The sequence below is a fragment of the Kogia breviceps genome, chromosome 18, assembly GCF_026419965.1.
Source record: "Kogia breviceps isolate mKogBre1 chromosome 18, mKogBre1 haplotype 1, whole genome shotgun sequence".
In the NCBI taxonomy this organism is placed as follows: domain Eukaryota; kingdom Metazoa; phylum Chordata; class Mammalia; order Artiodactyla; family Physeteridae; genus Kogia; species Kogia breviceps.
Genome location: NC_081327.1, coordinates 11697902 through 11723297, shown reverse-complemented (window position 1 = coordinate 11723297; position 25396 = coordinate 11697902). Strand labels below are relative to the sequence as shown.

Here is a 25396-nt window from a genome sequence, read left to right as displayed (position 1 = left end):
AGGTAAATTTATAGCAGTAAACACATATATTATAAAAGAAGTTCTCAAATCTAACTCTCTAGATTAAGATCCTAGAAAAAGAAGAGTACATGAAACCCAAAGCACTGAAGGAAAAAATAATAGAGCAGAAATCAATGAAATTGAAGAGGGAAAAATAGTAGAGAGAAATCAATAAAACTAAAAAGTGGTGGTTTGATAGGTTAGTACAATTGATAAACCTCTACCTAAACTGACCAGAGAGAGAGAGAGAGAGAGCGAAAGAGAGAGAGGACAAAAATTACCTATATTAAGAATGAAAGAGGAGGGACTTCCCTGGTGGTCCAGTGGTAAAGAATCCGCCTTACAACGCAGGGGATTGCAGGTAAATCCCTGGTCAGGGAACTAAGATCCCACAAACTGCAGGGCAACTAAGCCCGCGGGCTGCAACTACTGAGCTCGTGCACCTCAACTAGAGCCTATGTGCCACAGACTACAGAGCCTATGCACTCTGGAGTCTGCACACCACAACTAGAGAAGAGAAAACCCTCATGCCACAACGAAAGATCCCACATGCCTCAGCGAAGATCCCACATGCCGCAACTAAGGCCCAATGCAGCCATAAATAAATAAATAAATAAATAAAACACGTTTGCCACCATTAAATGAAAACTAGTTTTAAAAAAAAGAATGAAAGAGGAGATGCTACTACAGAACCTATAGGCATTAAAAGGATAATTAGATAATACTACAAAAAACTCAATGCTCATAAATTTGACAACTTACATGAAATGGACCAATTCCTCGAAATACGCTAACTACCAAAACTCATCAAAGATGAAAATGATAACCTGAGAGCGCCTGTAAGTATCAATATTAAAGAAATTGAATTTATAGTTAAATATCTTTCAAAAATAAATCTCCAGGGCCATGGTTTTACTGGAGAATTCTATCAAATATTTAAAGAAGAAATAACGTGAATTCTAAAAAAATCTCTTCCAGAAAATAGAAGAGGAAGAACCACTTCCCAACTCATTTTATGAGACCAGCATTACCTTGATACCAGAAACCAGAAAAAGACATTACAAAGAAAGAAAATTACAAATCAATATCCCCCATGAACTTAGACACAAAAATCCCTAACAAAATATTAGTGAATCAAATCCAACAATATATATAAAAAGAATAAATTTTAAAGGATATCATATAAAAAGGCCAAGTAGGGTTTATTCTAGAAATACAAAGATTGTTCAACATTCAAATAGCAATCAATGAAACTCATCATATTAACAGGCTAGAAAATAAACACTGCATGGTCATCTCAATAGATACAGAAAAAACATTTGAGGGCTTCCCTGGTGGCGCAGTGGCTGGGAGTCCGCCTGCCGATGCAGGGGACATGGGTTCGTGCCCCGATCCGGGAAGATCCCACTTGCCGCGGAGCGGCTGGGGCCGTGAGCCATGGCCGCTGAGCCTGAGCGTCCGGAGCCTGTGCTCCGCAGCGGGAGAGGCCACAGCAGTGAGAGGCCCGCGTACCGGAAAAAAAAAAATTGACAAAACTGAACATCCATACGTGGTAAAAAACAAACAAGCAAACAAAAAACTTCAGCAAACTAGGAATAGAAACGTCCTTAACCTGGTAAAGGACATCTAGACAGATATTTAATGTTAGAAAGTCAGAATGCTTTCCATGTAATTTTGGGAACAAGATAAGAATGTTTGCTTTCACCATTCTTATTCAATATTGTATTGAGAGTCCTAGCTGGTGCAAGAAGGCAGGAAAAAATAAATAAATATACACATTGAAAAGGAAGAAGTAATATTACTCAGCCATTAAAAGGAACGAAATTGTGCCATTTGCCGAGATGTGGATGGACCTAGAGACTGTCATACAGAGCGAAGTAAGTCAGAAAGAGAAAAACAAATATCATATATTAACGCATATATGTGGAATCTAGAAAAATAGTACAGATGAACCTATTTGCAAAGCAGAAATAGAGACACAGACATAGAGAACAAATGTATGGACACCAAGAGGGGAAAGGGGGGGTGGGATAAATTGGTAGACTGGGATTGACATATATACACTAATATGTATAAAATAGATAACTAATAGCAGAGGGGAAAAAAAGAAGGTACAATCTGTTTGTAGGACATATATTAAGTTAACCTTTAAAATGCATTCCAATATACAGTAGGTGCAGACAAATACGGTTTGATTCCACTTATACGAGGTACCTAGAATAGTCACATTCATAGAGTCAAAAAGTACATTGGTAGATGCCAGGGACCCCCCCTCCAGTGGCGGAGGGGGAATGGGGAGTTAGTGTTCCTATCTTTTTTTTTGATGTGGACCACTTTGTTTTGGTCTTTATTGAATTTGTTACAATATTGCTTCTGTTTTATGTTCTGGTCTTTTGGCCCTTAGGCATGTGGGATCTTAGCTCCCTGATCAGGGATCAAACCCTCACCCCCTGCATTGGAAGGCGAAGTCTTAACCACTTGGCCACCAGGGAAGTCCTGGGGAGTTAATGTTTAATGGGGACAAAGTTTCAGTTTAGGAAGGTGAAAAATTCGGGAGACGGATGATGATGAGAGTTGCACAACAATGTGAATGTACTTGGTGCCACTGAACTATACAGTTAAATATGGCAAAAATAGTGTTTTATATTATGTGATTTTTACCACAATAAAAATATCTTTAAAAAAAGAAAAGGAAGAAATAAAACAATCTCGGGACTTCCCTGGTGGTGCAGTAGTTAAGAATCCGCCTGCCAGATTTTGACAGATCAAGAGGAAATACACCCAAGAAGTGCTACCCACACCTGGGCCTGATTTAGACAATGAGATTGTGGACTTTGAACAGATACTATGATGGGATAAGGCTCTTGGGGACCTTGGGAGGGGGGATGTATTTTGCATGTGGTAGGGACATGATCATTGGTGGCCAGAGGGCAGACTGTGCAGGACAGGTGACCCTCATGATGCTCCTGGTTTTTACACTCTTGTGTAACCACCTCCCTTTGAGTGTGGTATAGCCTGTGGCTTGTTACCAACCAATAAAATATGGCAAAGGGGATGGATGTTCATGATTATGCATATGTGATGATATGATTATGTTATTTAAAGTTACTTAAAGGCACAGTAGTACCTGTTTTTCCTCTTTCCCTTGCTCTCTTTGAGGAAGCAAGCAGCCATGCTGGGGAACCCCATGTGATGAGGAACTATAGGCAGCCTCTGAGAGATGACGGTGGTCTCCGGTCAATATCCAGCAAGAAACGAAAGCCCTCAGTCCTGCATCCCCAATGAACTGAACTCTGCCAACAACTCGAGTGACCTTGGAGCAGATCCTTCCACAGTTAAGCCTCAGATGAGACCACAGCCCTGGCCCTTATTGCAGCCTTACAAAACCTTAAAAAGAGGACCCAGTTAAACTGCGTTCAGGCTCCTGACCTGCAGAAACCATAAGATAAGGAATGTTTTTGTTTTAAGCTGCTAAGTTTGTGACAATTTGTTATACAGCAATAGATGATTAATACAGCATTTGTCTGACCCTGATAGTGAGCGTCTCCTTAAATTTTGCACCCTAAGTGCCCCCCGTTGCCTCACCCTAGTTCCAGCTCTGGTGCGAATTGTGGTTTAGGATGTGTGCAAACACAGTACCTGAATGAGCAGTGTCATTGGGCCATTCTTATCAATTTCCAGGATCTCTCCATTTTTCTTTCCCACCAGGATATGTCCATGTCCCAAAGTGATGGCATGAATTGAAGGGTTATCTTCCAAAAGCAAGCTTGAGGAGGAAAAAATGCATTTTATACTGTAAATGTTGTATTTAATATAATAAAAAATAAAGCGATTGTAATGATTTTTTAAAAAAGAGAATCCGCCTGCCAATGCAGGGGACACGGGTTCCAGCCCTGGCCCGGGAGGATCCCACATGCCGCGGAGCAGCTAAGCCCGTGTCCCACAACTACTGAGCCTGCGCTCTAGAACCTGTGAGCCACAACTACTGAAGCCCGCACACCTAGAGCCTGTGCTCCACAAGAGAAGCCACTGCGATGAGAAGCCCACGCACCACAACGAAGAGTAGCCCCCCGCTCGCTGCAACTAGAGAAGCCCTGAGCACAGCAACGAAGACCCAACACAGCCAAAAATAAATAAAAATAAAATAAAAATAAATTTATAAAAAAAGGAAAGAAAACAATCTCTATTCATTGATGGCATGATGTGTAGATGATCCCAAGGAATCTACATAAATACTCTTAAAACTAGTAAGTGATTTTGACAAGGTCACAGGATAATGTGCAAAAGTAAATCATATTTCCACATACTAGGAACCAAAAATTAAAAATAAAAAAACTGGGGCTTTCCTGGTGGCGCAGTGGTTGAGAGTCCACCTGCCGATGCAGGGGACACGGGTTCGTGACCTGGTTCGGGAAGATCCCACATGCCACAGAGCGGCTGGGCCCGTGAGCCATGGCCGCTGAGCCTGCGCGTCCAGAGCCTGTGCTCTGCAACGGGAGAGGCCACAACAGTGAGAGGCCCACGTACCGCAAAAAAAAAAAAAAAAAAAAAAAAAAAAAAAAAATTAAATACCATTTGTAAGATCATTAAGTATATGAAATACACAGGGATAATTCTGACCAAACATGTATAAGATCTGTACACTAAAAACTAAAAAACAGTGCTGGGAGAAATTAAGGTATACCTAAATAAGTGGAGAAATATACTGAGCTCATAGATTGGAAAATATAATGCTAAGATGTCAGTTTTCTCCAAACTAGTCTATAGATCCAATACATTCCCAAATCCAATCTTGTAAGAATTTTTTACAAAAATTAAAAAGTAGATTCCAAAATTCTTATAGAAATTCTATGTATATAGAATAAACAAAATAACTTTGAAAAATAAGGATAAAGTTGGAAGACTTCCACTACTGAACTTTAAGATTTATAAAGCTATAGTATAAAGCTTAAGACAATGTGGTATTGGTGTCAAGATAGAAAAATAGATCAGGAGAAAAAACAGTCCACAGAGAGATCCATACATGCAGAGTCAATTGAATTTTGACAAAGTTTCAAGGTAATTCACTGGGAAGAGTTTTTTCAACAAATGGTGCTGGAACAACCGGGTATCTATATGCAAAAACATAAACTTTAATCAACACTTTGCACCATATACAAAAAACAACTCAAAATGAATCACAGATCTAAATGTAAAATATGAAACTACAAAACTTTTAGAAGAAAACATAGAGGAAAAATCTTTGTGAATTTCCATTAGGCAAAGATTCTTTAAGCAAACTGAGAGCATGATCCATTAAAAATTTGATAAAGTGGATTTAAAAATCAAGAACATCTTCTCTTCAAAGACACTATTAAAAGAATGAAAAGGTAAGCCACACAATGGGAAGATATTTGTAAATAACACATCTGATAAAGGGCTTGTATAAATGTTATGGACTGAATGTTTGTGTCCGGCCCAAAATCAATATGTTGAAGCCCTAACCCCTAATGTTACTGTATTTGGAGATAGGGCCTATGAGGGGGTGTTAAGTTAAATGAGGTATTAAGACTGGGGCCCTAATCCTACAGGGGTTGTGCCCTTATTAGAAGAGAAGGAGATACTAGAGCTCTCTTTCTGTATTACGTGAGGACACAGTGAGAAAACAGCCATCTATAAGCCAACACCTCAGTCCTGAGCATCCAGAACTGTGAGCAATAAATTTCTGTTGTTTAAACTACTCAGTCTATGATATTTTGTTATTCCAGCCCAAGCAGGGTCCATAACCAGGATAAATAAAGAACTCCTGAAACTCAATAAAAGGGACTTTCCTGGCGGTCCAGTGCCTTTGCCTTCCAATGCCGGGGGTTTGGGTTCGATCCCTGGTTGGGGAGCTAAGATCCCACAAGCCTCAGGGTCAAGAAACCAAAACATAAAACAGAAGCAATATTGTAACAAATTCAAAAAAGACTTTAAAAAGGTCCACATCAAAAAAATTTTTTTCAAAAGAAACTCAACAATAAGAAAACAAATAACACAATTAAAAATGGGCAAATGATTTGAAGAAGCACTCCACCAAAGAAGTATGGATGGTAAAAAAAAAAAAAAAAAAAGGCGCAACACTGTTAGTCACTAGGTAAATTCAGATGTAAACTATACCTGTTAGAATGTCTAACATTGAAAAGACTGATTCAAAAGTCAGGGAGTATTTGGTGAGGATGTGGAGCAATGAGAACTCTCACACTGCTAACGGAAATGTGAAATGATACAACCACTTTGGGAATCAGTTTGGCAGCTTCTTAAAAAGTTAAACGTACACCCACCATATGACCTAGCCATTCCACCCCTAGGTATTTATCCAAGAGAAATAGAAGCACACGTCCAGCTGGCACATGAATGTTCATAACAACTTTACTTGTAATAGCCAAAGACTGTCAATCAATACAATGGAATACTCAGCAATAAAAAAGAACGAGCTGTTGATACACACAATAACATGGATAAATGTGAGAATAATGCTGAGTGAAAGAGTGCATGCCACATGACTCCATTTACCTAAAATTCTAAACTGTGCAAATGAATGAGAGTTTTCGGACATGGAGGCAAGGAGAGGGCAGGAGGGAGAGCGTATAAAGGGACGTGAAGAAACTTTTGAGGGTGATAGATATGTTCATTATCTTGATTCTGGTGATGGTATTGTGTGTACTTGTATGCCAACACGTATCAAATTGTATACTTTGAATATGTGCAGTTTATGGTATATCAATTATACCTGTTTTTTTAAAAGCACTATTTTAAATAGCTTGAAAAATTGTATTAGGTATAAGTCTAGCAAAATATGTGCAGTGTCTGTATACTGAAAGGGACAAACACTAAAGAAGGAAATCAAAGAAGAACTAAATAAATGGAGAGACATACCACTTTTATGAATGGGAAGACAATATTGTCAAGGTGCCAGTTCTCTCCAAATTGATCTATAGAGTTAATGCAATCCAAATAAAAATCCCAGTAGCAATTAAAAAAACAAATTATATAGATATATGTATAATATACATAAGCTATATGTATAAGATGTATGTGTATACATACATATATAAGAATGAATATATAGAGAAAAAGAGAATGATAAAGCAAATGTGTCCAAATATTAACATATGGGCAATCTGGGTAAAGAGTATTTTACCAGTCTTAGAAGTTTCTGTAACTGAAATTTCAAAATAATAAGACTTTTGAGAAGGGTTTATACTGTATTGCTTTGTTGTGTGTGTGGTTTTTTTTTTTTTTTTGCGGTACGCGGGCCTCTCGCTGTTGTGGCCTCTCCCGTTGAGGAGCACAGGCTCCGGACGCGCAGGCTCAGCGGCCATGGCTCATGGGCCCAACCGCTCCGCGGCACGCGGGATCCTCCCGGACCGGGGCACGAACCCGTGTCCCCTGCATCGGCAGGCGGACTCTCAAGCACTGCGCCACCAGGGAAGCCCTATTTTTTTTAAGGTATTACATATTTTGTGAACATATGGCATATCATTAAATATTCTACACCACTTTTTAAAATTGTGATAGCCTATAATGGATGGATGGTTTAAAGGCTATTTAACCAATCATTTATTGTTAGACATATACATATGCTCTTTCCCAGAGTTTAATACTTACCTAACCTTTACTCCATATTTTTGCTGCCTTCTGAATAGTTCAGACCCCTCCCTCCACTTCTACCCTGGGACTAAGTACAGCTCTTCCTTCCTGGGCCTTTGATAGTAATACTGGGGACAGGATAAACCTAGATCAGGTGTAATTACTATATGAAGCCCCCAGATGTGTTTTATTTGGCCTGCATGGTGTTTTTGTGTTTGAATTTATTGTCAACATTTAAAAATTAGAAGACTTCACTTGACAGGGACTTCCCTGGAGGTCCAGTGGTTAAGACTTCGTGCTGCCACTGCACGGTGTGTGGGTTCAATCCCTGGTCCGGGAACTAAGATACCACATGCTGCACAGTGTGGCCATAAAAAAGGACTTCACTTGTAACTCTAGATTCTTGACTTCTGTTGAAACACCACATCTGGCAACAATGGGCCAACACTCTGGCATGGCTATTGTGGCTGGAGTTGAGTTTCAACCACTCTCTGTAGATGAAGAATAGGTTCTCTGCCAGCCCAGCTATTTTTACAGACTGTCTGCTGGCTCCTGTATGCACTTAGCCTCACCCAGGGCTCTAAAGACACAGATTCATGAACACCCTCACTCAAAACAAGAGCTGCTCAGGACTTCTGTTAGAAGGCAGTGTAGTCAAGAGGAAGAAAGCCCTGGTCTTAAACCAGGAGAGTTAAATTTTAGTCAGCTGGGCTGGTCCTGGCTTTAATATGTCCACTGTGAAATGACCTAGAAGTGTGGTTCTTAACTGGGAGGTGGAGGGGAGGGTCATAATGATAGGGTGCTAGGAAAGATGGGTCTAGCTTGAAAAATCTCCCTAAATGATTTGATGTCCTCCTTCTTGAAAATGACTGGCTTACCTGTCAAAGATCATCTGCAAATCCAAATGATAGGCTCTGGATTTGAATGCCAGGTCTACCATTTACTTGCTGTGTGATCTTGGGCAAGTGACTTCACCTCTCTGAGCCTGGTTTCTCATGTAGGACCTGCAAAAGAAAGAAGACAACAGCTCCCATTTCAAATCCCACTTGAATATGAGATTAAATCATGATATATATAAGACATGTAAGAGTCCCTGGCACTAGGTAAGGACTGTATAAGTGGTTACTTTTACTACCTCCTAATATTGTTGTGAAAATTAAATGAGATAATGAGGTAAAATGCTTAGCAAAGAACCAGGTCAGTGTTCAGGAAATGGCTACTTATGATTATTCTCCATAAAGTTTCCAAAGGGATACACTGATTTATCATTGCCAAAGGTAGCAGAGAGAACTTGGAGACAATTTGACTGGGCTTGGGGGAATAACTTATAGACTCTAAGACTCAAGTAGAAATCTGGGATGCCTTTTGGGTGTTAGAGATATGAAAGATAGAACTGAGGGTTGTCAATGCAGAGAAAAAAGGAAGGATTTGTTGCCATTGTTTTCCCTTTTTTGTGGAAATAAAAACACTGGGACCTTAAACTAGGAATACAGGGACCAGATCTGATTAATCTCTGGGTTCCCCCTGTATAGGGCTGACACTGAGCAGGAACCACTGACTCTCTTTGACTTAGTGGAAGTGACTTTCTCTTGTCGGAGCCTCAGTTTCCTCATCTGTAAAATGAGGAAAAGCAAACCTACCCCTGAAAGTGTTGTAAGGATTCAGAGATCACGGTTTGGAAATTGCCTGGCTAAAAGTACTCACACAAAACGGTGTCTAGTGTGACAACCCACCACACACCACTGAGAATGGGGAAAAAAATTTTTTTACATTCTTTTTTAATATTCTTTTCCATTATGGTTTATCACAGGAAACTGAATATAGTTCCCTGTGTTATACATTAGGACCTTGTTGTTTATCCATTCTAAATGTAATAGTTTGCATCTACCAAACCCAAACTCCCAGTCCATCCCTCTCCCTGCCCCAATCCTCCTTGGCACCCACAAGTCTGTTCTCTATGTCTATGAATCTGTTTCTCTTTTGTAGATAGGTTCATTTTTTAAAATATTTATTTATTTATTTGTGGCTGTGTTGGGTCTTCGTTTCTGTGCACGGGCTTTCTCTAGTTGCAGCAAGCGGGGGCCACTCTTCATCATGGCACGCGGGCCTCTCACTGTCACGGCCTCACTTGTGGAGCACAGGCTCCAGACGCACAGGCTCAGTAGTTGTGGCTCACGGGCCTAGTTGCTCTGCGGCATGTGGGATCTTCCCAGACCAGGGCTTGAACCCGTGTCCCCTGCAATGGCAGGCAGATTCTCAACCACTATGCCACCAGGGAAGCCCGATAGGTTCATTTGTGCCACATTTTAGATCCCACTCATAAGTGATATCATATGGTATTTGTCTTTCTCTTTCTGACTTCACTTAGTATGATAATCTCTAGTTGTATCCATGTTGCTGCAAATGGCATTATTTTGTTCTTTTTTATGGCTGAGTAGTATTCCATTGTATATATGTACCACACCTTCTTTATCCATTCATCTGTCGATGGACATTATGTTGTTTAGGCTATTGTAAATAGTGCTGCTATGGACATAGGGGTGCATGTATCTTTTACAATTATAGTTTTGTCTGGTTATATGCCCAGGAGTGGGATAGCTGGATCATATGGTAATTCTATTTTTAGTTTTATGAGGAACCTCCATACTGTTTTCCACAGTGGGTGCATCAACTTACATTCCCACCAACAGTGCAGGAGGGTTCCCTTTTCTCCACACCCTCTCCAGGATTTGTTATTTGTAGACTTTTTAATGATGGTCATTCTGACCGGTGTGAGGTGGTACCTCATTGTAGTTTTGATTTGCATTTCTCTAATAAATAGTGACGTTGCACAAAAAAAAAAATTTTATGACAGACTATATCAAATGTATGCTCCACTGGTGGGAGTGTAAGTTAATACTAGAGTTTGACAGTGTCTGCTAAAGTTAAACACATACCTACCCTGGAGTATATTCCCATGTTTACCAAAGAAATGTATTAGAATATTCATAGCATCAGTATAGCCCCCAACAGGAAAATATCCAGTTTTAGGCATATTCACACAATGGAAACCATACAGAAATGAAAATGAAAGAACTATCCCTACACACAATATGAATCTCACAAACACAATGTTAAGTAAAAGAAGGTAAAAACACAGTACACACTGTATGGGTCCCTAGAGAGTTTGAAACAGACAAAGTAATCCATGCTGTTAGAAATCAGGTAAATGATAACTTTCAGAGGGGATGAGGGTGGCAGAAAGAGCATGTGCGGAGCTTCTGAGCGCTTCTCTGTTTGGTTTCTTATCTGAGTATTGGTTATATGGGTGTGTTCACTTTGGGTAAATTCGTTGAACTGTACACTAATGATATGTATACTTCTCTGTACTTATACTTGAATAAAAAGTTTACTTGACAAAACTGTAGCTGGTGTGATGAACAGCGGCCAGAAGAACAGGCTTTGAGGACAGACAGATCTGGGGCCCCGCGCTCTGGTATCTTTCCCTGTAAAAGAGGGAACATAATGTCTGCCAAGATTCAATGAGGTGAGCACGTAAGACTTAAGCACAGGGCCTGGTCTATATAGGCCTGCAGTTCTCCTGCGTGACCCAACTCCTGGCACCGCTGCCTCACCTTCTCCAGCCCTAATGCGTGGGTTCTACTTGATTCACGGTAATGAAGTAACTGGTAATGACGGGCTTGGGGCTCCTCACCAACCGGGATGGAGCCCGGTAAGAAGTGTCATTCTCAGGGGCAGCACCCGTCTTCCCGCCCCCGCGCGGGGGGGCAATCCTCGGCTGCAGCCTATTTGGAAACCCCCTAAAAGAGCCCCTCTGCGAAACCCGGCCAAAGGCAGCTCCAGCCCCGCCACTGAAGATAAAAGAGCACTTTGCCATCAGACTCTGACAGATCTCTGGGAAACTCCTCAGGTCAAAGAGCAACGAGGGCAGCGTCGCCTGCCGGCGAGAAAACCCGCGCGCAAGAACGCAGTGCGAGACTGAGCCAAGGCGCGCCATTGCACACGCGCACCGCCCCGGCCCCGCCCGCGCGCTCGCGCGGTACGGAGTGCGCATGGTGCATATCTTGGGAGAAGAGCTCAGGACGAGGTCGGCCTGCCCTTCAACTATCCGGCCTATCCGGCCCATTCGGCCGTCTCTCCTTGGTGTCTTAAACTACGTTTCCCAGAATCCATCCAGGCCCTGGCTTTCCGGCGGTGTCAGCGGAAGCGGTGACTGGCTTAGGCCGGGCTGCACAGAGGCCGGCTTAGTCGCTATGGAGGAAATAGGCATCCTGGTGGAGAAAGCTCAGGTCCGGTGGGGCCTGGCTCGCGGGGAGAGGGCGAAGCCGACCGGAATGGGATGTTGAGCGACTTCGGGGATCCAGGCCTGGATCTGAGTGTTTTCGGAGGTCTCAGTGTTGAACTTCGTGCCGTCCCGAGGCCTGGGCTATGGCTGAGTGATGTTGGGAGGGCAGTAGGGCTCGGAAAGCTGGGCTGGGGAAACGAGTGACGTTAGAGGTTCTTTGGGACTGAATGATTTCGAGGTTTAGCTGGGAATGCTGTGACATCGGTGACCCGGCGGCACTGGGGATGGGTCGGTAGTGAGTGATGTATGGGATTCGGCCGTGGGGCCGAATGATATCTGAGGCTGGGCTGGGGAGCTGACTGATATTCGGGGCTTAGCTGGTGTTGGAGGGCCGAGTAATGTATGTGGTCTGGCCGAGTGATGTTTGGGGACTACCTGGGAGCTGGATAACATAAGGGCCTAGTGTGAGTTGGAGTTCTGTGACATGAGGCGTCTTTGGGAGGTAATTGAGTAACGCCCGGACTATATGAAGGCATGGTGACTTTAACAGTCAACTGAGAGAGCCATGTGATATTAGGAACCTGTTGAGGAGGTCTGGAGGGCATTGGGGTCTGGTAAGGAGCTGATCAGACATTTAGGCCCTAGGTGGGAGTTGGGTGACATTGCAGACATGTGACAAGGGGCATATGATACCAGAAGATCTGTTTGGAAGGCTGTTTGACCGAGGGGCCTGTGAGGAGTTGAGTGACTTCAGGAACCTGTTTAGGGAACTGAGAGGTTTCCAGGATCTATTTAGGGAGCTGAATGATGTCAGGAGCCTATTAGGGGCCAAGTGACTTCATGGTGAAGTGGGAGGGGGGCTCTAGATTCTTTCATAAGGGGCCCTTCTTCTTCCAACCTGAGTTTCCCTCCATGGTCTAGGATGAGATCCCAGCCCTGTCTGTGTCACGGCCCCAGACTGGCCTGTCCTTCCTGGGGCCTGAGCCTGAGGACCTGGAGGACCTGTACAGCCGCTACAAGGTACATTCAAACCCAATCTGGACCCTGCACAGGGCCCAGCCTCCCATACTTCCCCCACCTTCCACTGCTTCTTGGCTCAGCAAGGCCTGGAGCCATCCCCTACCTCTTCCCTCTCTGCTCACAGAAGCTGCAGCAAGAGCTGGAGTTCCTGGAGGTGCAGGAGGAGTACATCAAGGATGAGCAAAAGAACCTGAAGAAGGAATTCCTTCACGCCCAGGAGGAGGTGAAGCGAATCCAGAGCATCCCACTGGTTATTGGGCAGTTTCTGGAGGCTGTGGATCAGAATACAGCCATCGTGGGCTCCACGACAGGTGCGTGGGGGGTTGTTTACTCATCTGTTCATTCAACAGCTGTTAACTGTTTCCTGCCATGTGCCAGGAACTTACAACGGCAAATGGGGCAAGACAGTGTAATGGTGTTTTTCAGAGTATTTTGACTCTGATGCAAAAGTGGAAATACAGGGCTCCCCTGGTGGCGCAGTGGTTGGGAGTCCGCCTGCTGATGCAGGGGACGTGCGTTCGTGCCTCGCTCCGGGAGGATCCCACATGCCGCAGAGCGGCTGGGCCCGTGAGCCATGGCCGCTGAGCCTGCGCGTCTGGAGCCTGTGCTCCGCGACGGGAGAGGCCACAACAGTGAGAGGCCTGCATACCGCAAAAAAAAAAGTGGAAATATATTTTACGTTCTCTCTCTCTCTCTTTTTCTTTCTCTATGTGTGTATATAACTCATATAGTAGAACTTTGACCAAACGATAGTTAGCCACACTATGTGTGACATACTCTAACTAGTTTCCCATTTTGTTCTAGTTCTGGTCATGACATTCTGGTCATGACTCTCAAATGATTTCACAACTACCACTGGGTTGGGACCTGCAATTTGAAAGCACAGGTGAAGTGTTAAGAGATTGGGCTCTGGTAAGGACCCAGTATACGGGAGCTGCTGTTATTAACGTGGGTCTAGGCTCTGCCTTCATGATGGGTGTTGTCTCTGCACCTTATCTGTCATTTCGTGCTTCTGGCCTCTGCTCCTCTGGACAAAGCCATATTCTTATAAAGCTTGTGGGGAAAGGTGTGTGACTGGGCCTGGAATTGGACTGATGGGCTGGTAGTGAGGTAGTGAAGGGAGGGAGATATCCAAAATGAGGCCTGTGTCTTTGATCTTTAGGACTTAGGGGGACAGTGGCTATCTCTGAGATGGCGACATGGGCAGAAAAGCAGGTTTGCAGGGAGACAGTGAGGGCAGTCTGGGACATCACAGGGAAGTGTCTGGGAGGTCACTGGACAGCCAGGTCTGAAGGTCAGGAGAGAGACTGAGGCCAGAAAGAGATGTGTGTGTCACTACCTTAAATGTAGAAGGTGGACTGGGCACGTGAGACTGGAGGCTGGGCAAGCAAGAAGGAGTCTGCTGCAGAGACCTAGATGGGAGAGGATGGTGCTGAATCAGGGCAGGGTCCCTGGGCAGGAGGGAAGGGATTAGTCAGAGAGACATTTTAGGAGGCTGGTGGACCGCCATGGTGACTGACGGGCTGTGGAGGGAAGCAGAGAAAAGTCCAGAATGAGGCTTAGGGCTCTCGCTAGTGACTCGGCACCATGGGCCTCCCTGAGACAGAGACCCAGGAGGAGCAGCGTAAATGGGGGGAAGATACTGAGAACACATTGAGACATGGTGAGTGAGACATGCCGTGGGGATGTCCACGGGCAGGCATTCCAGGAGGCTGCTGGTCACCTGGGGCTGGAGCTCAAGAGTCAGGGATAGACAGGGAAGTTGTTAGTGTGGATGCGGGGCGTGGACTGGAGGAGGCAAGACTAGAAGTCAGGAGGGTCATTTGGGGTCTGAGTGAGAGACACTGTCAGCCTGGAGGTACAGCTGTGAGGTCGGCAGTTTTGAGGTTCTGGCACGTCTCATCTTCCCCTCTCCCTTCTTGTCCTCTTCCCAAAGGCTCCAACTACTATGTGCGCATCCTGAGCACCATCGACCGGGAGCTGCTCAAGCCCAACGCCTCGGTAGCCCTCCACAAGCACAGCAACGCCCTGGTGGACGTGCTGCCTCCGGAGGCCGACAGCAGCATCATGATGCTCACCTCAGGTGAGGGGGAGCCCAGGGCCAGGGAGGCCTGAGGGGACCCTGCGGGCCAGGCTGGGAGCCCCAGCTCTGCTCTCCCACCAGATCAGAAGCCAGACGTGATGTACGCGGACATTGGGGGCATGGACATCCAGAAGCAGGAGGTGCGGGAGGCCGTGGAGCTCCCCCTTACGCACTTTGAGCTCTACAAGCAGGTGAGGAGCTGGAGCTGGCAGGGAAGGGAGAAGCCATCCCCACCATGTCTCCAGTTGGTGATGGACTCCCGGCTCATGCTGTTCTCCACCTCTGTGCTTCAGATCGGCATCGACCCTCCCCGAGGCGTCCTCATGTATGGCCCGCCCGGCTGCGGGAAGACCATGTTGGCAAAGGCTGTGGCTCATCACACGACAGGTGAGCTGCTTGGCCCCTCCCCCAAGCTCTGACCTTCTGGGCTCTTCCGACCTTGCCCTCACCTCTCTCATCCTCCCCAGGAAGTAGTGTGGCACAGCGATTAAGAACGTGAGCTCTAGGGTCAAAGACCCAGTGTGCGTCCTACTGAGTGGCTGTGCCGTCCTGGGGAGGTGACTTTACTCTCGTGCCTCAACTTCCTCATCTCATAGAACACTCATTTCACAGCATGATTATGGAGAATTAATGAAATAATGCCATGTTTTTCCTACTGATGGGTCATTACTAATGACCCATTAGTAATTATGAATTCAAATTCATGGGTTACAACTAGCATTTTAAAAAATGAAACAGAACAGAAAATGCTGGAGTCCACCCCACATAGTAAGAACTCATATTGTTTGTGAACACACACAAACATTGTACACAGGTGTGCTGTGGTTGTTTACAGATGTATTTCTTCTTGTAGGTTCTAAACAAAAATGTCTGAAAGTCACTGTATTACTGTTTGTAAAGCCTAAAGACAGGACTCAGCTCATCTTAAAATCTTAATATATCTAAGCCAGGAAGCAGTAGAGGGCAGTGGGTAAGCAGTGTGTTTTCTGGGTCACACTGCCTGTGTTTGAAATCTGGCCCCCCTACAACTACTTATATAAGTTAGTACTACTTACGTAAGTTAGTTTATGTAACTGCTTGGCAAGTTAGCCTCTCTGTGCCTCCATTTCTTAATTTTCTGGATTATTCAGAGGATTAAATCAATATAAAGCTTCTAAAACCATACCTGGCACATAGTAAATGGACAGTAAATGTTAGCCATTGTCATGATCATTCATTGAACTTCTTCTCCCCCAGGTGCTGGGATATAGGGATGAGTCAGACCTGTCCCCTGCATTGGAGAATCTCCCAGTGTGGCTGAAAAAAAGGAAAATAAACACTTAGAACTCAGTCAGTTAATATTTATTGAGCACCTAATATGTACCAAGCTGTGTTCTAGGTGCGGAAGACATGGCAGTGAACAGAACAAAGTCTCCCTTCCTCGTAAAGGTGATGTCTTAGTTGAGGAAGCACTAACAGATGAGTGAAGAGATTATATGTCATGTGGTGCTAATGCCTGAAGAAAACAACTAAGGGGCAGAGGATAGGGAATAACAGGGGCCGCAGCTTTATGTGCCGGGACTGGGGGTGGTCAGGGAAGAATTTTCTGAGGTGACATTTACATAAAGACCTAGAAGAAACCTTGAGGGAGTGAGTCATGTGCACGTCTCGGGGAGGGAGTGTGTCAGGCTGAGGGACTCGGGTGCAAAGGCCTTGAGACAGTTGTGTGCTTAGCGTTCTAGGAACAGTGAGGAGGCCCCAGTAGTTGAAGCCAAGTGAACAAGGGAGTTATGGTTGGAGGTGAGCTTGGGTGGGAACGGTCTGCAGAGTAGCAGATGCTCCAAAGAAGCAAGGAAGGTAGCGGGATAGCCCTAAAGGAGGGCTGTCAATCCATTCTGCGTAGGCTGTTAGGTAGGGGTTCCCAGAAGAGAGGTGTGGGGAGTCTGTCGTGCACACAGTTGGGAGAAGGGATAGCATTTGCGAAGGCCAAGTGGGTGGGAAAGAACTCATTTAGGGAGTCGTGAGTAGTGGTGAGTAGACAGTGACTAAACTCGATGAGGGCAGTGAACTTGTGCATTTGTCCTTTTTTGTGTTTCCAGTGCCCGCCCAGTAGCTGAATTGTGGGAGGTGCTCAGAAAATAACTGTTGAATGGCTGGCTGAAGGAGGGGCTGTGCAGGTCCAGGGATCAGAATGGGTGTGAATATAAATAGTCGTAGTGCTAACCTAAGAGATTTCGACTGTTGTCCTGAGATGAGGGTGGTTTTAGACAGGCAGGGTTCAATAGAAATACAGTTGCCCCTCGAGCAACAGAGGCTTGAACTTCGAGGGTCCACTTATTTTTTGTCACATGATGCATGGTTGGATGAATCTGCAGAGGCAGAACTGCAGATCTGGAGGGCCAGCTATAAAGTTATACACAGATTTTATGCACAGAGGGTCAGCACCCCTAAACCCTGTGTTGTTCAAGGGTCAACTGTATAATGAAGCTACATATATAATTTAAATTTTTAAGTACTCATTTTTTAAACAAGTTAAAAGAACTAGGTGAACTTCGTCTAAAATGTTTTTGTATTTAACCAGTATACTCAAAAATATTATTTTAACATGCAGCAGATACAAAACTTGAGTTTTTTCTATAATTTTTTATTGTAGTAAAATATATATAGCATAAAAGTTACCATTTTAACCACTTTATAAATATACAGTTTATAAGTGGCATCAAGTGGATTCACAGTGATGTACAGCCATCACCGCTATCCACTTCTGGGACTTGTTGATCCAAACTGTTAACTCCATACCCATTAAACAATCATTCCCTATTTCTCCCTCCCCACAGCCCCTGATAACGTCTATTCTGCTTTCAGTCTCTATGAATTTGCCTATTCTGGGCACCTCATATACATGGATGAATCATACAGTATTTGTCTTTTTGTGACTGGCTTATTTCCCTTAGCATAATGCCTTTGGGGCTTACCCATGTTGAAACATGTGCCAGAATTTATTTCCTTTTGAAAGCCAAATAATATGCTATTGTATGTATATAGCACACTTTATCTATCTATGCATTTGTTGATGGACATTTACTGAGATATTTTATTTTTTTGTACTGTCTTTTGAAGTCTGGTGTGTATATCACATTTACAGCACATCTTATTTTGGACCAGCCACATTTCGGCTGCTCAGTAGCCACTTGTGGCCAGTGGCCACCACATTAGAGAGGGACAGGGCTGCAACTTACACAACTCCTAGTTTATGACCAGATCTACATAATGGACTTTGTGTCTCGTTTCTCTGTGGTGGCTGGAAGTAGTGTCCTGGAGGTTGCTCCTTGTAACACAAAGCCACATCCGGTCACTAACAAACAAGTTAAAGTCTAAGAAAAGATGGAAAGGAGAGGCAAGCCCAGAACAAACCTGTCTTTAACCCCATTGCCGCTTGTTGATTATGTCAGAATATGTGTTCCTGGGTCTTGACTCTTGCATGATATTCAAAAGTGGGTCCTTTGAGCTCTTGGTAAGGCAGCATGATGCCTGTGTATGGAAAACCTGTTTTCTTACTGATTTTTCAAGCACTCCGGAAATTCATTTTTTGGTATGTTGGATTCCATGAATGTCTCTAGCTCTACTTTGTCGGTATGTTGAAGCACAGACACATTTTTTTTTAATACCCTGATTTTTAAATATTGGACCAAAAAATGGCACATCCATAGGCAGGATTCATGATTTGGGCTGCTGGGTCTCTGTGGGGTACAAGTTGGTCGTCCTGGCTGGATTTGGAACCCAGCCCAGGTCATGAGAGAATGACTTGGCGGAGTGGGTATCCAAAGAAAAGGATGTCCTCAAGGAATTCTCAGTTTCAGTTAACTATGGGGCCCTACAGGTGTCCCATTCTCATCTAACCCCTGTCATCCTGCCATCAGCTGCATTCATCCGAGTTGTGGGCTCAGAGTTTGTACAGAAGTACCTGGGTGAGGGCCCTCGCATGGTCCGGGACGTGTTCCGCCTGGCCAAGGAGAACGCACCTGCCATCATCTTCATAGATGAGATTGATGCCATCGCAACCAAGAGATTCGATGCCCAGACAGGGGGTGAGTAATGCCCACACAGGGCCTGGGGTCTTTTTTTTTTTTTTCTTTTTTTTAATGAATTTATTTATTTTATTTTTTTGGCTGCGTTGGGTCTCCGTTGCTGCGTGTGGGCTTTCTCTAGCTGCAGCGAGCAGGGGCTACTCTTCGTTGTGGCGCCCAGGCTTCTCATTGCAGAGGCTTCTCTTGCTTCAGAGCGCTGGTTCTAGGCACACAGGCTTCAGTAGTTGTAGAGTGTGGGCTCAGTAGTTGTGACTCACGGGCCCTAGAGCGCAGGCTCAGTTGTGGCGCACAGGCTTAGTTTCTCCGTGGCATGTGGGATCTCCCCAAACCGGGGCTTGAACCCGTGTCCTCTGCACTGGCAGGTGGATTATTAACCACTGTGCCACCAGGGAAGTCCCAGGGCCTGGGGTCTCGGGCAGGCTTGTCATGCGGGATGCCCTGGACTGATGGTGTTATATACTGTCCAGCTGACAGGGAGGTTCAGAGAATCCTGCTGGAGCTACTGAATCAAATGGATGGATTCGACCAGAACGTCAACGTCAAGGTTTGGGGTTCAGGATGGGCGAGGGGAGGTGTGGTGTGGGAATCAGGGAAAGATGGAGGCTGGCATGTGAGGAGATAGCTATTGCGACAGGATGGAGAGTATAGTGGGGACAGAGGTCTGAGCTGGCCTGTCCCCGATGCCAGGTGATCATGGCCACAAACAGAGCAGACACCCTGGATCCTGCTCTGCTGCGGCCAGGACGCCTTGACCGTAAAATTGAATTTCCACTCCCTGACCGCCGCCAGAAGAGATTGATTTTCTCCACTATCACCAGCAAGATGAATCTCTCTGAGGAGGTTGACTTGGAAGATTGTATCCTGCTCTAGAAGCGAGGGGAGGGTCACCACTGAGAATGGGGATTAGGTCTCCACCTCTGCCATCACCACCACCCAGACTGTGCAGGTGGGAGACCAAGGTCTGGGGAGGGGGATGGTGACAAAGACAGCCCAAGAATGACTTCTGGCTCCAAGCATTCACCCAGTCATGCATGGAGTGGTTTCCTTAACTCACCTGCCATAGATGTGGCCCGACCAGATAAGATTTCAGGAGCTGATATCAACTCCATCTGTCAGGAGGTGAGTGATGGTTTCTCTCTAGATTGGGCAGGGGGTGTGTGAAGACCCTCCACTCTGCTGCAGTCCTGTCCATCATTGCCTCCCTGGGTCTTAGGCTGTGTCTGTCCCTTCCTGCACCATCACTAGGGGCGGGGAGTGCAGGGAGTAGATTTTAACTCTCATCCGTCAACAGAGTGGGATGTTGGCTGTCCGAGAGAACCGCTACATTGTTCTGGCCAAGGACTTCGAGAAAGCATACAAGACAGTCATCAAGAAGGACGAACAGGAGCATGAGTTTTACAAGTGACCCCTCCACCTATACCACAGGGGCCGGGGAGTTCTCTCACTGGCCCAGCCTCTGTCCCCAAAGCTAGTTCTGTTTTTTTCTTTACCCAGGATTGATTTATTCAATAAACTAATAAGATCAAATCTGTTTAATTTCTTCTTACAAGTTTAACTCCTTTGGAGAAGCTGGGCCTTGAATAGGATCCTCTGTGCCCCTCCTGCTCTCCTGACAGATGAGCAGTTGAGGTACATGGTCTGGGTTACAGCTTGAGAGAGAAGAATTCAAACTAAATGACCAGAAATTTGGGGAGAAGGATGGAAAATGAGCAGACTGCAGCCCCTGACCAGAAAATAAAGTCTCTATCCATCTCCCCACTCACATTTCCTACAGGTAGGAGACCATTCGAGTCTCGGGCAATTCCTGCCTTCTTCACACTCAGAGGGAGTATCAAGGACAGAGAGACCACCTATTAGAGTCCCCCAGAGCAGGGATGGGGGGGCCGGGGGGAGGCTGGATGCCTGGGTTCTGTGAATGTCTCTGGCTCTTCATGCCATCTTACTGGGGCACAGATGGGTTTGGTAGGACCAATTCCCACTTTCTCTTGAAATCTGTTTAAACACACCTCCCTCTGGGGAGTCTTCTCTGATGCCCCAAGAAGGGAAGTAACCCTTCTCCTACACTGCCCTGGCGTCGTGCACATGCTGTGCTTTGCACTGCTTACATCTCCAAGTGCCTGCCTCCTCCAGACTGGAACCTCTTGTAGAGTAGTCAGGGATTGTAGCTGGATCACAATTCAAGTCCCGGCACCCACACATGGTAGACATTCAGTTCACGTTCCTTGAACAAAAGTATGAATGTCACTATGTATTTGGGAGTGAGATGGGAAGAAGGTATAAGGAAAAATAGTTGAGGAATCATAGGTCCTTGAAGAGATGGGTGATTCTGCTAGATAAGCATGGCACGTTGAGCAGAGAAGTTAATTCTTCCTCTCTCCTGGCACTTCACTAAAACAAAAGTAAGGTATAAATTCACACGGACACGGGAAGAGAGAGGAGATGGCAGCAACACAATTTTGGAAAGAGGCAGATACCTGCTTATTGATGTAGCAGACCTGAGGAAACTTGAACCTGAACTTAAGGGAAGCCCAGAAACAGTCATTTTCCCCTTTCAGAAACCAGAGGTGCCAGGTTCTGAAGGTGAGGCCTGGAAACAGGAGGACTACCTGAAAGGCTGTATAAAAACCAGAACTGATACACTGATTATGCAGGAAACAAATGAGCTGTTGTTACTCCAGGCCCTGTGACCCTTCCCCAGCCTGGCTGAAGACCAGATTTACTCTGCAAAGGCTGGACCAGCAGTCTCTGGGCTGGTGTGCCTGGAGCAAGGATAAGAGCGGGCCGTGCAGGAGACCGAGATTGAGATTAAGTGAGATCCCTGGTCAGGCAATTGAAGGATTCCTTCTGAGGAAACCAAGCAGCATGAGAGAAACAGGAAAGTGGGTTGTTAAGACACCCAAAGTCCTCATCATTCACATTCAGCAGCAGGTAATATCTAAAACTGAAGAGTTTACAAAAGCATGTAACTTAGATATATAGAAGTAAATTTCAAAAGAAACAAATGAGGATGGGAAGTCCTTGCCTCTTGGAAGTAGACAGGGAAATACAGGGTGAGGGTGCCATGGGAATGCTTTTTGTTTCTAATATACTTTATATATATTTGACCTTTTAAAATACGTACTTACAAAACGACAGTGACAAAACCACGCGTAAAAAAGGATTTTACAAGTCCTCTTGGAGGAGGGATGGTAAAGGAAGGAAATTGCTGAAGTGACAAAACACATCCTAAACATCAGTGATAAAGGGCTAAGAGATTGGGAAAAGAACAAAGCCATGTACCTAAGAAATGACAGCAGACTAGTGTGAGGCTAAAGCTGTAACTGGTAAGAGGTGGTAGCCACTCACAGGAGCCGGGAGAAGGGATATTTGGTATATTTTGTGGGTTGCCCAGCAATCTTGTGGTCTGTGCTTAGGCAATTATGAAATGGCCTACCATTATTATGGTCTCAGAGTGACCTTGATATTGATGTTCTGTGAGACTGTTCATGTGCAACAGTATAACAGGTCCAGCTGTGAGCACCAGGCCAGCTTTCAGTACCACTGAGGCCTACCTGTAAGTATCAGGCCAGTTCCTGGATGTCAGGGGCTGCTTTTTTTTGTTCTCAATTACGTGCTACCGCGTTAAGAGGGGAAAACTAAGGCCGGCTTGCTGAACAGCCCAGAGACTCGTGCATTTTGGAAGTGGAGTCTTGAAAGCAAGTGTTCTCCTGCCAAGCGAAACACATATCGCTTTTCTCTGTTCTGCTCTGCAAAGACAGAGGGAAGAAAACCCTTAAATATATGTAAACCTTTGTGTTTATTTGTTTTTCATTGTTTTAATTGTAAAAATGATACACATAAAGGAGCCCAAAATATAAATGTATAATGTAACAACTTATAAATAAAACACTTGCGTAAACATCATCCAAGGACCAGGCTGTAGGTTTCCACTGAAAAAAAAATTCCTACACAGCTGCCCATAGGCAGTGATGATCCATTTTGTGAACACATCTGTAATTACTGCAACGGAGAGTGCACCCTGGATTGATACAGCCAGTTTGGACAAATGTCAATCATTTCCCCAGGTTTCATATATTCTTTAGTAACATTTCCTTTGAATACAACCAGCATCAGTAAGCATATCTCAGATGAGACTACAGTGCATGTACTGCTAGGTAGTTAAAAAGGACTCTGTTGATCAAAAATGACTCTGTACCAATGCAGCAACGTGACAAACGTCACCACTGTCTACACAGACCAGAAGCCATGTCATGATGGCACAGGTCACACCAAAGCCAACCTAGACGACTCAAACGTGGTCTTCCCTGTCAATCTCAAAGGAAGAGGAGGAGGATGAAGGAGCATTAGAAGGAGCCAGAAGAAGACAGTGCTCAACGTCCTAATGACTGCATAGTCTTTTTTTACTTGTCCTCACAAATTATCCCAATATATCACTTGGACATTTTGCTGCTTCTTCAGGATCTTAAGGTATGTTTACTGTCTTATGTCATAGGATAGGAGGCTCCAGTGGAACGCTCAGCATGGTGACTCCTCCTGCTAAAGCAGGGACACATCAGGCCAGGCAGACGCTGAACCCAGTGTCCTGCAAGGGAGGGCAGGGTTCTCCCCAAAAGTGAGCCTGGTGATGACCTCAGTGGCCCAGCACCTGCTTCTTTTTATTGTTATATCGATCCATATATATAATTGTGAGTTCATACCATTGCCTCTAGTTTCAACCTGCCATCACAGGGTTCCTTCTAGTTCTCTCCTTTTCCATATCTGAGGTTCCCCGCTGACAGGGAGAAGCTTGGCTGCTCCCAATGCACATATTGGGTTGGCCAGAAAGTTCGTTCGCAATCGCTTCCAGAGAAACCCAAATGAAATTTTTGGCCAAGCCAATCATATATTTACTTACTTGATCAGAACCCCACCTTCACCCCCGCCTGCCACTGTATGTAACAAACTCCTATCACCCTGCTGCGCCCTTCCCCATACAGATGCTCTCCTCACCCTACCACCTCCTATCCAACCAACATGAATGTCTCCAACACCCCGATTTGGGCTCCAACACCCAATGCTGGGCAGCACCCATACCCACATGCCCTTTTCACCCTGTTCAGGCTCTGAAATCCCGTACAGGGCATCCGTCTTGTGTGGACGCCCTCCTTATCCTGCTCAGGTTGACACTCCCATGCTGGACCATTCCACCACTTGGAATGCTCCCTAGTAAGGCCTGTCACCCTACACCAAGCCACCAGCTGCATGAACACCCGCCTCATCCTGCTCAGGGTCAAAGACCCTGCTCTAAGCCCATCTTATGGCTTTAGGACTGAATTGCTCAGAAAGGGAAGGGAAGAGGAAGAGCAAAATGTGTTAGCATCTGACTAATTGTGGGCTCACTATACTGTGGCACGCTGCCTTTCCAAGCATAAAGCTATTCCCTCAGCCCAAGATTCTCAAAAGTATCTGCCATGAGACCCCTAACAGCACAGAAGAGGGGAAAGAATTCCTTCATATTTAAAAAAAAAATTACTATGATTTACATTTTTCTCTAGGAAAAACTTCATTTGATTCTATACAAAATTGTCTGACAGATAAATTACAAATCTTCGGTCCAAATCTTGAAATACACAACTGATGCTGCAAGAAGATGCATCATATTCTTTTTATAATAGGCCTGCGGCTGCACACGATCACACACAAACCCAGTCGCGAGGCCACTGGCACCCGTGACGTTCTACACGCAGATACTCGGATTCGCACAGCCTCGCTGCACTCGCCAACCGCCCCGGTCACACAGCGACCCGCACACCCAACCCATCACACACACATCACCCCAGTCACAGTCCAGCACAGCCAGTCTCCCACCGCGCCTCTCACCTCACTGCTCAGTCACGAATCACACTCCAGGCTACTTTCTGTGGCCTCCCTCCTGTCAGGTGCCGCTGCAGGCACACACCGTCTCGCACCCAAAGAATTACACACACGCAGAAACACAACTCACCCTCAGCCAGAGGCGGGGTCGGCCCCGCAACCCTCACGGCGTCGCGCGCGTGCAGACAGGTGCACACACACAGACACACGCTCATGAGGCCCGGTACAAAGGGCCACACGCCTGTGAAGCACGCGAGGGGACTACCCCGAGGGAAGAATCTGACAGAATCCGCCTCGCGTGTGCTCGGCCTCAGGACGGCACCCACGGACGCACTCGGCGGTCAAACTCTGGAGGTCCGTCGAGGCTCGCACAGCCTGGACAGGTCCCTGCCGTGAGCTCTCTCAGCTTACCTCGCGAGGGCGCGGGTCCCCGGCTCCGAGACTAGAGTCGCTCTGTCCCGAGCGTGCCTGCGCCTG

General features: G+C 45.5%; 2 protein-coding genes across 6 annotated transcripts in view; one reads left to right on the top strand and one right to left on the bottom strand.

Annotated features, from left to right (window-relative positions):
- FCGBP (Fc gamma binding protein) overlaps positions 1 to 25361 on the bottom strand; it is a 99025-nt gene extending 73664 nt beyond the window's left edge. Inside the window, exons 1-5 of one of the 5 annotated variants that reach the window (XM_067019337.1) lie at positions 25331 to 25361; positions 16165 to 16295; positions 11004 to 11096; positions 8490 to 8615; positions 3640 to 3766 (exon numbers count right to left, since the gene is read on the bottom strand). The gene's annotated coding sequence lies outside the window, so the exon portion shown is untranslated. The other 4 variants (XM_067019336.1, XM_067019339.1, XM_067019338.1 and 1 more) reach the window with 4 other exon arrangements.
- Positions 11669 to 20593, top strand: PSMC4 (proteasome 26S subunit, ATPase 4). Its single transcript, XM_059045559.2, has 11 exons — positions 11669 to 11900; positions 12818 to 12916; positions 13041 to 13227; positions 14853 to 14999; positions 15081 to 15190; positions 15293 to 15386; positions 18899 to 19066; positions 19534 to 19610; positions 19754 to 19922; positions 20130 to 20185; positions 20358 to 20593. The coding sequence occupies exons 1-11, from the start codon at positions 11865 to 11867 to the stop codon at positions 20469 to 20471; spliced, it is 1257 nt and encodes a 418-aa protein (XP_058901542.1). The 5' UTR covers positions 11669 to 11864; the 3' UTR covers positions 20472 to 20593.
- Positions 25362 to 25396: the final 35 nt, after the last annotated feature.